Source organism: Candoia aspera, chromosome 6 (assembly GCF_035149785.1).
Source record: "Candoia aspera isolate rCanAsp1 chromosome 6, rCanAsp1.hap2, whole genome shotgun sequence".
Taxonomy (NCBI): Eukaryota; Metazoa; Chordata; class Lepidosauria; order Squamata; family Boidae; genus Candoia; species Candoia aspera.
The window spans coordinates 14,923,890-14,939,639 of NC_086158.1; the positions used below are offsets into that span (position 1 = coordinate 14,923,890).

Sequence of the window (15,750 nt, forward strand, 5' to 3'; positions counted from 1 at the left end):
CCTTAACCAATTTAAAAGAATTTCACAAAGAATCACAAGAAGTCTGCAAGAGGAACAGACACAAACAGTTTAGATAATATAGCGAAGGTTACTTGGATAGGAACACAGGATAAATATAATCACATGCTTTTTGATAGGGCAACAAAATTCTGATAGTCTGTAAAGTTTGATTCAGATAAATTCAGATTTAATTGTACCAACAAATAAGATAATCAGAATGATAAATCAGATGTTTGCAAATCCTAGGTTAAATTAACATGCAAAAGATAAGAAAGAACCTTGTTTGTGATTAATTCAAATTCTCTGCATGCTCTTAAGCCTATTTTGATAAGTGAGACTTATTTTATTTAGACTACTGGTCTCTTGGATGTTCTCTCCAACGCTTCTGACTCAGTGAAACTCAATAATAAAAGTCTACTGAAAAATCCTCTCAAGATTTATTTTCATTTTAATATAATTTATGAATAGCTAAAACTGGGGTTTAAAAACCAGTATAAGAGAACAGCAAGAAGTAGTTGTTAGAAATCATTAGATCTAATTATTCAGCATAAAGAAATACCAGAATCAGCACAAGAGAATAAACAGCTGACACTACATGAAAACTGATTCTATGAAGAAGGGATATATACGTTTAATCTACAATAATACACCTGCGCAAATCTGCCAATTTCTCTTTTTAGTTAATATTCTTCTTCATTCTCTGGGTATTTTCTACTGCAAACTACCTTCTCTGAAATTGCATTTCTCACCTCAAGTCCTTGCCCATAGAAACTTATTTCTACTAAACATTCTTCAAATCTCTTGGGTTTAGGAATTCTGGCTCAGAGTATATAACAGAACTTTCTAAACACATAACAGCTAAAGCTGGGGAGGGGACATGTCAAGCTGCTTAAGAGATTTTTGTACTTTTAGGATGAATATCTGAAAAAGGCTTCAGCTGATCCTATTTACAAAGAAGAAAATAGACTGGGTGCAAACTTATTCAAATGAATGCACTTATCTAGGGCTACCACACATAGATTGCAAAAAATACAAATGACAATTTGGCAGCAGCAAAGAGATACAGATGCACCACATCACTGCATTCAACTTGTGGTCATCCAGATTTTTACAGTCAAGACCTCGTAGTCCTGGTTTAGGGCTATGATTCTTATTTAGTCCCTTCTGAATCCAGTTCAAAGTTATCCATCCCTTCTGCCCTTTTATCCTTGTCACACCTGTTCATAATATCATCTGTCATAAAACTTCCAACTCTAAATCTCCAGTGTTAGCTGTTCCTTGAACACCCGAATTCCTGAAATTCCACCCTGGAAACTTTCAGCACCACTTCAGTAACTGCTCCAACTCAATGGATGAGGCCCATCACCCACCACATCACAGGAAAGACACTTGCTTTATGAATAAGCTTCCTCCATAATTCAGAAGCTTGAGAACTTGAGATCTTCCACCAAAACAAAACACAGGAAGATGGGGAACCAATAAAACAAACCATTCCTTTATACTATGCAAAGACAAACAATGGAATTTCTTGCCATCAGATGTGGTGATAGCCATCAGTTTAGAACAGTGTTTCTCAACCTTGGCAACTTTAAGATGTGTAGACTTCAACTCCCAGAATTCCCCAGCCAGTACACTGAAGGAAGGAAACAAGCAGGCTAAAACTGATATTGAATAAACAGTAAGTATTTGTAATGCATCTGTTATTTATTTATTTATTTTTGCTTCTCACTCCTTTCCTTTCTTTGGATGTCTCCCTCACTAACTCTGAATTTAGGCTGAAAGGAAACAACTTGGTCTTTATGCTCAAGGTATTTGTCAATTCAACAGATACACAAAACATAAGATGCTAATATTTCATGAAAATGGTGCTATGCCCCAAAATTGCCTGCATCCCTCTTTCCTTCTAGTAGTCTCTGAAACTTAAAATTCTGGCAGATTTTCCATCATGACTAAATTTTCTAAAAGAAAATATAGCAAGTTACCATTGCACAACTTGTTTTCAGAGTACTGCTAATATCTCTAAAGAATATTGGACATTTTATTGGCAGGTAATATGTTGAAAACATTTCTCTGACTTTGCAGGTGGCATAATTAGTTTCTAGTATACTTATATACCTACACGGCCTGTTCTGAGCCTGAAATAAATCGGTTCTGAAAGCATTTGGCAATGATTTTGAATAGCAGCCCCCTTTCACACATTACCGCAAAGGCATTTTAATCAAAACACTGCCCATACAATTTATGAATGTATTAATCAATGAACATCATACACTGCAGCTGCTGCCCTCTTGCCAGCCAGTTAACTTTGTCCTGGGACCAGCTGGCCATCAGAACAAACCTTCAAAATTCAAAAGAATAGCTTACATTCCAGACTCTATAAAGTCTGGCAGAATCTGGGTGCAGGTTTGTTACTTAAAATTCATCATTCACCCAGACTTGTTTTCAGAAGAATGTATTTTGGCCATAACCCACTTTTCTACAAAGAACACAAAGTTCCAGTGGTCAGGGGACTTGTGCCATCATCTTTTCAATTGTGGGATGTCTCTATGATATTATTTTTATAGAGGACAATTCATTGTTTGAAGGCATCCTCTTCCTGCATTTTAAAGATTCTAGGAAAACAGAGCAGAGGTTGATCTATGGTCAACCCTTAGCAAAATCAGCAAGCATTCTGTACAGATTCTTACTGCTGTATGATTCTCATAATTAATTATCCCTATAAACTCTTTAGATGTACACAGCCCATAATGAAGGGCTCTCATTAAATTTCACTACATTTCAACTTTGAGATCTTAATCACTAGACTTCATAATTTCCTCCCTAAATCTTGAGTTGTAGGCCCTAGGTAAAAACAGAGTTTACTTTTTGTTATCTGTGACTGGGATTTTGCTTAATTTTAATTCTAGATTATCACAATGGTCCTGAGTGTGTGCTGGAGCAATGTGGGCTGCTGCAACACAAGTAAGTTGGGAATTAAGAGATAATAGGTAGCACAGAATAGCACGAGATTGCTTAGGATAAAACTGGCTATTGATTGTGTTTGTGGCATACTGGCCAAAAGTGCCAAAACTGACCAGTACAGTTATCAGGGAATACTGCATGTGGCACAGGTACAACTAAGGGTGGTAACATAATCTTTATCTTTGATATCATAGAAAATAGTATTTTGTGAAAAACTCAATTGACCAAAGCCATGAGGGATGGTGAGGGCAGTATACATTGGTCCATAAGGTGACTATCATGGTATATGGAACATTACAACTTGGAATGTAAAAGGATATATGGTGAAGAGCATGAATTAATTAATTAGAATAAATATGTTGTGTATTTGTGAGAAAGGTGAATTATGTAACATCTGAATTAAAATGTTCTGATCTCAGGGAGTGGAACAGATGAACACAAGAAGACAAGTGGGAGTAACGGTGTAGGTTTACTTATGAATGAAAAAGGCCAAAATGTGTATCAGAAATGGTATCATCTACAGTAGGTTGTTGTAGGTGTATATAAAAATAGGAATCCAAAAGTTAACAGTTGCATGTTATAGTCTAGTGAATAATGATAATGGAAGCACCAGATATGAGCTTTCATGTCTGTAGATATGAGCTTTGGGGGAAATTGTGTAACATTCTGAATGAATGCAATCTAGGGGAAAAAGTTATTTTGGTAGATGACATGAATGGAAGTAGGAACAGAGTGCACTCAGTGACTCAAGAATGAATCAGATTGGTGAGTGGTGAGCATCTGCTTAGAAAAAGGTCTGTTTTGAATGCCTGGTTTAAGCGTGACAACTTATATGCACACATGTCAAAGAAATGAATATAAATCTAAGTGCATGATTGATTCAATTCTTTATTATGAAAGACTGAGTTATGTATGAAGGATACAAGGATGATTAGAGGTCCTTGATGTGGTACAGACCATTATTTAGTAAGAGTGGATCTTAGGAAAAAATAGGCATGGAGAAAAAGTATAAAAATGAAAGAAATGAGAGTGAAAATCAAAGAATTATGGTAGGGAGAGAAAGAATGAATGAAAAATTGGTGTAAGGAAAAAGCATATGGAAACTACTTGGAACACACTGGAGAGAATTGCTTTATAGTGTACCACAAAAGTGCAAGGAACAACACTAATGTGAAGAATTAGTGAAAAATTCCCCATGGCATTTCATTTGAGATGTTAGCATGGGAGCTCTGGTAAGAATGTATGGCTCTGGTGGTTTTCATTGAGCCTCAGTGCAGTTTAGTGATTTTTGGTTTTAGTGAAATTCTTGATTTTTATTTTGTTCACCACCCAGAGTTTCTTGGAAAGACGGGCAGTCATCTGAACTGGATTAATATAGACATAAATAAGAATCAAATTGATAGAACTGTGAACTTAAAGAGGGAGTAGATGAGAAAACATGCATATATTACTATAAAAAATGAAGATGAGGGATATTCTATAATGTGTAGAGAGATAAAAAGAATGTTGCACAGACTGTAGTCAAAGACAGCAAGGAATGGCTAAGTTAAAAAAAGGAGAGAATACAGTGTGAGTTTGATCAGAACAGAGAAAATTGTTTTGGAAGTGGATAAAGAGAATTATGCAAAGAGACTCCATCAGAGCAAATGGTATTAAAAATAAAAGGGATGAAATGATTAGGGATGAAGCTGAAGTGGGGAAACCCCCCCCCTAGAATTTTAGATGTTTTATGAGCATGGTCATGATACCCTAAAGCAGCAGTTCCCAACCTTTCTGGCACCAGGGACCAGTTTCGTGGAAGACAATTTTTCCATGGGACGGTGGGGTGGGGGGGTGGGATGGTTTCATATGATTCAAGCGCTTCCTCTTTTTCCTGACCTTTTATTCTTTTTTCTTCGCGCTGTTTGGAGATAGCAGCCAATGGGCTTGCTTTCTCTGACAGGAGGCAAAGCTCAGGCGGTAATGTGAGTGATGGGGAGCGGCTATAATCACGCAGGCTGTAAATTCGCTCGCTCGCCCACTGCTCACCTCCTGCTGTGCAGCCCAGTTCCTAACAGGCCACAGACCGGTACCAGTCCACGGCCCGGGGCTGAGGACCCCTGCCCTAAAGACTGGAACTTAAACAAATGTTATAAATATTAGTTTCTAAGACAAATGATGAAAAGGAGATCATAACTGCTGAGAGAATGTTGGAAAATGGTAAGACTGTAAGTGTAGATAGTTTCACTGGAGAAATGTTAAAATATGGCTGTGGTTTGTTTATGGGGTGGATGCATTGCTTGTTTAACGTCTGCATGTGAAGTCTCGGTCTACGCCTAATAACTGAAAGAATGCTGTGATCTTCCCTTGATAAACATAAAGACAACAAGAAAGAATGCAAAATCTGTAGGGTGACTCATTTGTTATGTGTACGTTTGGTAATTTCTAACTGAAAGAGTATGAGAGGTGACAATGAGCAATATTTGGAAAATGCAGTATGGTTTTATGCTGGGCAGGGATCAACAGACAGATTCTTGCTTTTTAATAGGTCATTGAGAAATGCATGAATGTGAAAACGTTTGTTTGTTTGTTTATTGTTGATTTGGAGAAAGTGTATCATCAAATGAATGGGCTTCAATTATGGAACGTTGTGCTGAATATAGACAGAGGCATCCATGTGGGGTGGGCAAGGAACAACAGAATGACAAATGCAGCATCACTGTGTCTTGATGCAAGCTCTGTTCCTTTTTAAAGTACAATGTGACATCACATACATGTAGGAAAGGTCCTGTAGATGCCAATCCATATGGAGTTTATGTCCAGTATGTTCTGCTATGAAAACAAATTTTCAATTCAAGCAAATTTAAAATTCTTATGCCAAAACGTAAAAAAAATAGAATACAAACGTAAAAATAAATCTACTGGAAAGGTCAAAACAAATATACATGTTTCTCAACCTTAGCCATTTTAAAATGTGTGGACTTTAACACCCAGAATTCCCCAGCCAGCATATATCCCTAAACCCCAACCTAGTAAGGTGTAATGGAATCTCAGCTAGTTCAAAGATGATCTGGGTTCAAGTTCTGATTCACCTATGGGCCAGTCATTATTGCTCTACAGACCTCATATCCCAAGATTATTGTGAAATAAAACAGGATGGGATAGTGAAAAACCTGTATACCAAGCTGATCTTGAAAGGATGAACTGCCATGAGTACTGATGGCGAGCAGGACTGGGCCTCTATCCAGGGGGGAAAACGCATGCGTAGTACTGAGGAGTTGAGCAGCCATTCAAAGAGACACAGAACAGACCCGCCTTGACTTTTGGGATTTATCTGTCTGGGTTTTTCCCACGCTTCTTCAGTTTGTTAGGGTTTTCTGTCTAATGTAGCAGTAATAAACACAAGACACCTATTCCTTGTCTCAGCATGGTTCCTGGCTGTTAGGACATGAACTGCAATTTGTGTGTGTGTGTGTGTGTGTGTGTAGTATTATACATTCAGCATTTTACTAGACTATGTGCACCAATGAAAATATAGATGCCCCAAACATTAGAAGTTCTGTTGAAACCAAAACGAAGTGATCAGGACCATCACAGTATCAAGTCCCGCTTGCCAGTTCTTTCTCCAACTCCTGTTCGTAGATTTTTTTTTACATTTTAAATCATCCATTGGCTAAGAAGCTGAACCCCACCACAAAACCCAAAAAAACTCAGACAGACAGGCAGATGGCAACAGACACACAGCTGGGTTTTTTTTTAAGTGGCAACTTGTGAAAACTTAGTGGACTTTAGAACTCAAGCAAAAGATGGTTAGGCTCCTAGGAAGGAAGTCAAAAGGGCAAGGTCATTCTAACATGAAGCTGAAGTACACTCAGAAACAGAACCCACAAGACTTGAGAGGCTGACCAGCTAGAACCCCTTTGCATGATCACTGCATTATTAAGGCCCGGGACCAATCAGAAATTCCTAGCACTTCATGTTGTCTCCAATTCTACCAACCTCTGGTCTACCTAACCAGAATCTAAAAAGCATAATTAAAAGTGAGGCATACCTTTAGAAAACAGCAGCTTCATTTGGATGCATTTTACTTAATTTCAGATTTCTAATTCAGATATAGCCTCTATAGTAGATTTTCTCAAGCTGATGTCATCCATACTGGCTGACCATTCTGGGAGTTCTAATCTACCGCACATGGAGGACATCCACTTCAGATTCCTTTGGATTTGCAAAACTTAAATTGCTTAAAGTACATGTCTGAGTAGAAAGATGGTATTTATCACATACCTACATATATACATACATACGACACTCTGTTGAGAGAAAAATGCAGTTTCTCATTTGGGGTGGGAGATTAGAATCTTGTATTTACTATCTTGATTTTACTGGACAAAAATGGTATATAATTTATAGTATTTGCATCAGCCAGCCACTGACTGGTTCCAGTGCTAGGTTTAAAAGAAAGATTTGCTCTATGACAGCCAGAAAGACTGGACAGTAATAAGCCAAAAGGCAACCCATTGTGCCCATATTTCAACATACTCTTTCCTTCCTTCATCAAGGGACTGAGTGTTAAAGCAGAGTCCAGTGCAGAAATTCAGAGCATCAACACAAATGCTTTTCATTAAAACTCAATCAACACTACAGCAAGGCTACCAACTGAGATTAGGCTTTGACTGATTGGAGAATGTCACCAGCTTTCAAGATTGAGAACTAAAAACAAGTTCCGAGAAAGACTCAATGAAAACAGTCTATACATAAATCTCATAATCTTAAACACATGTTCATGAATAGAAGTTATGCGCACACATGATCGTTTCTTAAAAGAAGAATTAGCGATACCAATAGAGACAGAACTTGGAATGAAAGGCAGATATTTGTATAGAACAGGAATAGTCAACATGGTGTCAGTATGCCTACAGGCATCTATAAAACTCCTTGGCTCACCTGATTGCAGTCTTTAAAAAAGTGTGTGTGTGTGTGTATGTATATAATTAAACAATAATTATATGGGAAAGAACAGTGCTGCAAATGATCATCTTTACTTCCCGTAATGACTCTGGGCTTCACCAAGGCAGCACAATCAATCTTAGCAAATAAAATTAAAATGTGGGTGGCTCTGCTTAGAGCTTTGGGGGGAAGGGTGTCCCTCTGCTCATAAAAAGACAAAAGGGATGGGGCAGGGGGAGTGAGAGGGAGTAGCAGGAAGCAACCTCACCTATTCGCCTGTTGTTAAATAAATATTTGGGGGCTGTAAAAGGACTATTGTGATGGACATGGCCAAACAGGCAAGTATAGTAATCCAATAGAAGAGAACATGTATAGTTTAGGGTTAGTTCTTAGTGCTCTCTAGTTATTTTGGGGTTGTTTTGTGAAACACATCTCCTCTAGCAGCCAACACCCAGATAAGCAAGGATCAACACCAGACAATCAATCAACCCAATCAGAAAACAATACTCTAATCAAGGAACCACCAAGGAGGAAACCACACTCCCACCAAAACTGGTAGGGAAAGCTACTATATATAAACAGGCAGCAAACCCCACATTCCCTAGCACTGATGTTATCTAGTTGGGTAATGAAACATCTGCAAGCAACAGCCAAGTTGAGAGAGCACCAAGAACTCCACAGCATAGCAATCCCTTGGTGAGGGTGACTGGCCCAAAAAGATCGCATAGCCTTGGGTCAGAAGCTGTAATGCCACACCTATGCTGTCCACCCTCTGTTCTGTTGTTATGTACATTTCCAGATGGCTGCTACACAGCTGGACATCAAAGATTGTATAATAATTGCTTAGGAAAAGGATTGGGAAGATTAGATCTTGACATGAGGCACCCAGCAGCAACTTAACACAACTCTGAAAGAATCAGAGGTAACAGAGTCAAATGACAGGAGAGGCAATTTCAATGGAAGATTAGGAAGAACTGATGAAATGAACTGCTTGTAATTGGAAAAATCAGCCTTGGAATCTGGACTCTCTTTCAACGCATGGTTTTTAAGAAGAGGTTCAGTAGACATCTAGCAGAACTGACCCAACCAATGGCAATTCTCTTCTGAATCTACATACAAAGCCTTAATCCTAAAGTCCCTTGGAAAGACTCAGGATGTGAAACCACATATAGTTTCTAGGACTGTTGCTTCTTCTGAACAAGTCAGGTATGAAAAGGTTAGTCATAAGCACTAGTCATCTTCATTAGTTCCCTCTTCATTTCTCCTATAAATAAATGAAAAAAGCAAAGCAAAACACACAAATCATCTGATGAGGTTATTCTATTGGGGGTCACAAGTGAATTGCTCCTTTTATAATACTGAGCACCAATGATTAGTTTTCTTGCTTTCATGATCACCGGCATCAAGCAGAAAAAAAAAAGGATGTGAAAAAAACACAGCCGTCGGACAGATTTATTTACCATGAATGATTCACACATAGTATGCATGACTGCTGGCATCACCTCTCCCAGAAACTGGCAACATTACAGGGAGCAATTTCTCCTCCCACCCCCAAGCATGAGCTTAACTTGAAGAGTTTCTGCATTTTAGTAAGCAGTACAAATGTGCTTTTCTTTCAATGTTAAGCATGAATTATATATTGACCAAACACCTTTCATGTGGCCAAAGCAAGGAAAATCCAACTTGACATTTATTTTCTGGCTTTCCATGCCTCTTTCAAGGACAAAACCCAAGTTGTACTAGAAGCAAAGATTTGCTGAGTCCTAGAATTCTATACTGTCACTAAAAGTGTGAATCTGAAGTTGTGTTTTAAACTTTGCCTAAATTATAAGCTCCCTAGGTGGTCTAAGATAAGGTCTCCTCTTTTAGTTTCAGCCATTCATCATTACTTACCCTGCAGAAAATAGAGTAAGCAGTGTCTTTAGCATGGATTTTATCCTACATTTCACCTAAGGAATTTGGGGCTGTATGTATAGCTTTCAACTTCCGTATCCCTTTTATCCCCACAATAATTTTGTGAGATAAGTTAAGGTTGACAGGAATTAATCCCAAGTTATAAACTGAATGGATGACTGGAGATTTGAACTGTGAAATGTCCAACCCTTTATCCATATAGAATTCACTGGGTGTACTCACACGTTGCCTTAAACCATAGCTTGTTAAACTAAGTCAATTTGGCTGGGTTCACATATCTTGCTATATCACAAACCAGGGTAAACAACTTCTGTTGAGCAAAGGGCCTTCTTGCTTCCAAATGTGGGTAGGGCCACTTTAAATTCCTCTCCATTATTTTATTTTATATTAATTTGTGTGCTTTTTGTTAATCATGAGATTCTCTCTCACACACATACACACATAGACACAGACACAGGGACACATACACAGAGACACATGTACAAAGAGAGAACAACAGATTTCAGTTTTGTTTTGTTTTATTAGTAGAGGCTACATTTTCAAACAGAGGTCAGATAGTCATCTATAGGGGATGGTGTAGTGAATCCTACAGTGTGCAGGGAGTTGTACTTGATGACCTGTTAGGTCCCTCCTATGGTTCTATGATTCAACAACAATGGTACCAGGACTCCTTTTCAGTATGATAGCTCCTTCAGCTACAGAAGGAAAAAAATGCTGCAGCCCTTTCCTTTTTTAAAATAGATGGAACAGCAAGTGGGAGAGGGAAATCACTAAACTAGGGGACTAGAAGTCCTACCCACACTGCAGGCCCTTTTATGTATTTGGGGGGGGGGGCTTTTGGTGGGTTTGAAGGAATGAAATGAGAATCAAGTATCAATATCAAATCGATACCAAATACCTGATTCTGATAGAAGGAAGGAAGGAAGGAAGGAAGGAGGAGGAGGGAGGGAGGGAGAAAAATCAGCCTGATGTTTTGAAGGATGGAGGGATTCATGATTTCATTGGCTTCTTAAATCTCTACAAAGTTTAAGCAGAGGGTGTTACCCTTTAAATCCTCCAAGCCCCCCAAACTGAAAAAAATCTGAAAATTTTGCCCTATCCTGACTGGGGGCCTCTGAGGGCCACACTTTTTGTATCCGGGCTGTAAACCATGGATTGCAAACCACAATGGTTGGGTTTACAGACCATACTAAGCCTCAACCAAAATTCCTCATTATGGGATGCCCTCCTGGAACGGAGGCACAGGGTTACTCTTCCAAAATTTACCGATGTGTGTGAAGCATAGCACTTACTTTAACTCTCCTGAGTCAAAATAACCCCCAGCTTTGTTCAGACTGTTATTTCTTGAAAAATAATGATCCACTCCCTACCCCTCGACATGATCTCAATCCTCTGTATCAGTATCGCAGCCTGAAAGAGAATCAAGGAGTTCAAAGGGTTTTTGAAGTAACATAAAGTGCAGCCAGAGTCAGGCCCATCCATGAGATGCCTGTTCTATTTAAGCAAGGGCAGTATGCCAAACAGCAAGTTCAGGATGATCGGAACAAAGAAAGCCAAGAGAAAGTAAAAATGCTTCCAAAGTCAAAGGTTAACAACCTACTTGATGTTTGAAAATCAGAATTAGGCTACCCCAACAGATTTCTTTCTAGCCCCTGCCTGTAAAAATCCAATTTCTATAAAAATAAATTCCTGTTATAGCACAAATCTGTATCCCCAAAGATCCTCTTTCCGTGTCTCAGATACAGTAATTTGTTGCATGGGTGACAGAAAATGACTGAAGCTATTGGTTCAAAGGGAAAAGGTATGGCTCAAAAAATCCGTACCTTTATGAGCTGCAAATTATCCAGATGGCTTTTCAGCACTTTGCCAAGTGAAAACCTTTCATATTTTGTATATTTGAGCTTTACAAACCTTCTTTAATTAAGAAAATAAGAAGTCAATGTCAACAGGGATTCATCATCAGTATCACAGATGATCAATCAAGAAAATAAAGCATGAAACAAAAATGTTGTCCTACAAGATCTTCCTTACCTTGAATGCACTGAAGAGTTCCATCTTCACCCCTTATAGTAAAAGTTTCACCTGGATTGACTTGAACAAAAATGACCTGCCCAGAAACAAAAAAAGAAAGACTAACATGAAAATCTTTTCCAAAACATGTATTTTGTTCAGTTTAGCTGCACGTTTCAGAGTACAGCACAGAATAAGGTGTTTCAGAAAAAGAAACTGGATAAATCAAATCCTGAAATATTATTACACAAGTCATAATACTTAAAATTAAGCTATATGTAAACCTACAAAAGAAACATGAACATATTCTTTAAAAGGAGCCCAAATCTCCATTTAACACTCTGGAAAGGTCTACCTACAAAAGGGGCTCAAAGGAGGAAGCTCGCTGAAGAGTATCTTCTGAGGCCAGGATATATTTTAATAAACCAAAATAAAAACCTGCTGCGACCTGCCAAGCCCAAATTGCTCATGATCTGAAAACAAATAAAAATGTAAACAAATCCCAGCAAGAAACAAGCCAGAAAAGCAATGGTGCTGGTTAAATAATCATCATTAACTTTTCTCCGGTAAGCAGGAAAAAATTTGCTGATCCAGCTAAACGCCAACTGTCATTATTTACCCAAATAATTTCTGAAACCAAATCAAGATGATTCTCCTGGAATCAGGCCCCTTCACTGTGATCTTTACAGAATTAGACTAAAAGACTGCTATTTGTCTGGGCATTTTAATTTGTAAAGTATCTTAGCCTGTTTGTTTTTAGTTGCTCTTCATTTTATTGTCAGTGCCATCGTTTCATGGTATATCACAGCATCCAGTTATACAAGTAATTTATATTTGCTTATGCACCATCCTGACTCCAAAGAGTGAAGACAGGCAAATGTTTCAAATAAATAAATAAAATTCATTCCAGATGACATGACTTAAAAGTAGAAATTGCATACTTCCCTCTTCAAAGTCACTTTCCTACAGACAATTATATAGAGACAAGACTCCCTGAACGTAGTGGGACTGTCTTCAGAATGGAGCAGAGAAGCAATCATATCACCCTGCGAAATTAATCATCCTCACTGTTTTCCATTCCAACTGGTCTTTATAGGCTATCAACTTATTAGAATGAAAAGAGGAAGGAGACTGAAGAAAGTGTATCATTCCAGAGAAAAGATAAAACGTTAGGAATTATCTAAGAAAGGCATGAAAAACAGGACAAGGATAAATGCCATTATATAAATCTATGGTTTACCCACATCTAGGGTGCTCATTATATCAGAAAGATAGAGAGTAAGAGAAAAGATCAGAGAGTTTTTTCCCTCTATGGTGAAAAATATTAAAAGGTTGGAATTTTCTTGTTTAAGGGGAAAAAATGGAGTACACAATCATCTGGAACTGCCCATTGTCTCTCTCCTCCAAGAAGCTCAAAAGGGAAGGCATAAATGGTTCTTTCCACTCTATTTTATTCTCACAAATGCCCTGTTAGATAATGACTGGCTCAAACTTCAAGAAATGTGGGAATTTCAATCTGGATCTTCCTAATCCAACTCTCTAACTACAATGCCACATAGAAAGTATAAACCATCTTGAGATCCACTTCTGGTTCAACCAATGCAACTGGATCACAGCAGAGCCAAAACAAACACAAACAAGCATTATGAAATGAGTCCACCTCTGATAACATTTATTGCTATGGGGAATTTTAATGGGTAACATTTAGATATACCAACTGAATCAATTCATTTTTACATTTTTTAACTTCAGAAACAATGCAAAATGCAAAATATAGATAAAACACCAAAATACATTAAAAAGACAAACAGAACAATCCTTAAATTACAAAAAAGAGAAACAAAAAAACAAAACAAAACAAAAAACAGAAAAAGAGAAGAGAAAAAAACAGACTAAGAAAAGAGAAAAAAAATCTACCATCTGTATTAAATTTATCAATAATCACTGGTTTATTAATAAATACCATAGAGTACTATGGTACAATAAAAATATTATTATAAAATAACATAACATCTCAGCCAAAGTAGAACATGTTGCTTCATCCTGTGATTAGTAGAGAATATTGCCTTTTCCAAGACAGATAAGTCACACATTTCCAAAAGCCATTCCTTAACATCTAGAATAATATCACTTTTCCAAGTTCTCAAAATAATTATTTTAGCCACCCCACCCCCCAATGCATGATACAACCAATTCATCATTTTTGGATACTCTTAGCCATTATGTTGTTGTTGATTCGTTTAGTTGCTTCCGACTCTTCGTGACTTCATGGACCAGCCCACGCCAGAGCTTCCTGTTGGTCGTCAACACCCCCAGCTCCCCCAGGGACGAATCCATCACTTAGCCATTATAGCCATATACAAAGAATTTCTAGCCCTTACTGGTTGAGACAAACAGGGAATGGGGAAAAAAAACCTGACCAAGTGACATCTACCAATAGTGACAACTGTGACTGATGACAGCATTTTGAAGCTGTCTGTGCCTAGCTCTTCCCAAGCCCCGTTATTTTAAATCCTTTAACGTGAATTCCACACCTGCACTAACTGGTATTCATAAACATACTACCTCTGATTTTGGAGCTAGCATCTAGTCAATATGACTAGCAGCTACAGATTGTTTTACCTTCCATACATTTATTTAATGCCTTCTTACAGCCATTATTGCATCTCGTGATTACAGATTTCATAGCTGAATTGTGTCTTGCATGAAAAAGGAACTCCCTTTGTCTATTCTGGATCTGTCATCTTGCCAATTCTTTGGATGATTCCAGATTCTAGCTTGATGGAATTTATTTTCTCACAATGTGATTAATCTTAGTAGTCCTGTTCACCCTCCTTTTCTCTAATTTAAAAAGGCCCAAGTACAGCCTTTCCACATATGTTGTTAGTCCACAAGCCAACATAGCTAGATATACAGGGCTAAATAAATATTCTTTCTCATCAGCCCTTACTCCTATCTCCCTCGTTGCCCTAGTGTCCAATGTTAAATGAAAATTTCAGGAAAAGAGCTTGTCTTCTTCTCTTGTTGCAAAGTAAGGTACAATGGATATTGATAATACCATATACAATGAAAAGCTACAGGAAAAAGCAAAGGTAATTCCTTAAGTACAAGGGAAGATTGCCAGCAGATGATATGCAAGTGGAAGAGGCTGAGACTGAACATACGGCATGTCTAGCACTGTGCTTCAATTCCTGATCAATAAGCTGGAAAGAGTCAGCTGTAGGAACATCTGCACCAACTCTTCAATGCATCATCCCATTTCACAATGCCTGAAAAGCATCATTTATAGTTTACTTCAAGATATCAGTCCACAAACTGGAATTGGAAAGGAGGGGGTACACATTAAAAAAGAACAATACTATGTCTATTATACCCACAGAGAAAAAAATACGTCCACCGTGTGCATTGCTTTCTGGTACAGCAATGGTGGAGAAGCATCTGGGGAAGTGGGAACCTTTCATCGGGTTTTTTCTTTCACTGCACACAAAGACGTGGTATTGAAAGGGAGGTTCAACAAACACGGCATCTTCCGGTATAGACTTCTTCCAAGCACAAATGGGAAAAAGTCTATTTTCATAGCAGCCAGCAGAATCCTTATCATGCAGTGAGAGTCTGATTACATTTATTTTAGAGTCTGAAAGGGTCATATCCTAAAAGTTACAGTGTTCAAGCTAAGGGTGCCTTAAGAATGAGAACGTGATATTCACTGGCCTCTTTAAGAAACACAGGCCTGAAGGTTAGTTTTTAATAAAAAAACAAAAAATTAATTCTATTAAAAAGAAGTTCAAGGTTTTGCCTAATCTAAATCACCAAGAAACAAAACCACCAGAGTGAGCCACACACAGCCTAACTGGTTAGGAGCAGACTTGATTCTCGACAGAGGAAACTCTTAGAAGAAAGGAACAGGTTGTGCACCTGGAAAGGCAATCATTTAATTTT

General features: G+C 38.0%; 1 protein-coding gene across 1 annotated transcript in view; it reads right to left on the reverse strand.

Moving 5' to 3' along the window:
* The window catches only part of FNDC3B (fibronectin type III domain containing 3B), a 273,381-nt gene that overhangs the window by 179,234 nt on the left and 78,397 nt on the right, over window positions 1-15,750 (reverse strand). Inside the window, exon 3 of the mRNA XM_063306442.1 lies at window positions 11,833-11,908. Coding sequence (XP_063162512.1) covers window positions 11,833-11,908 — 76 coding nt within the window. The remainder of the gene's footprint in view (window positions 1-11,832; window positions 11,909-15,750) is intronic.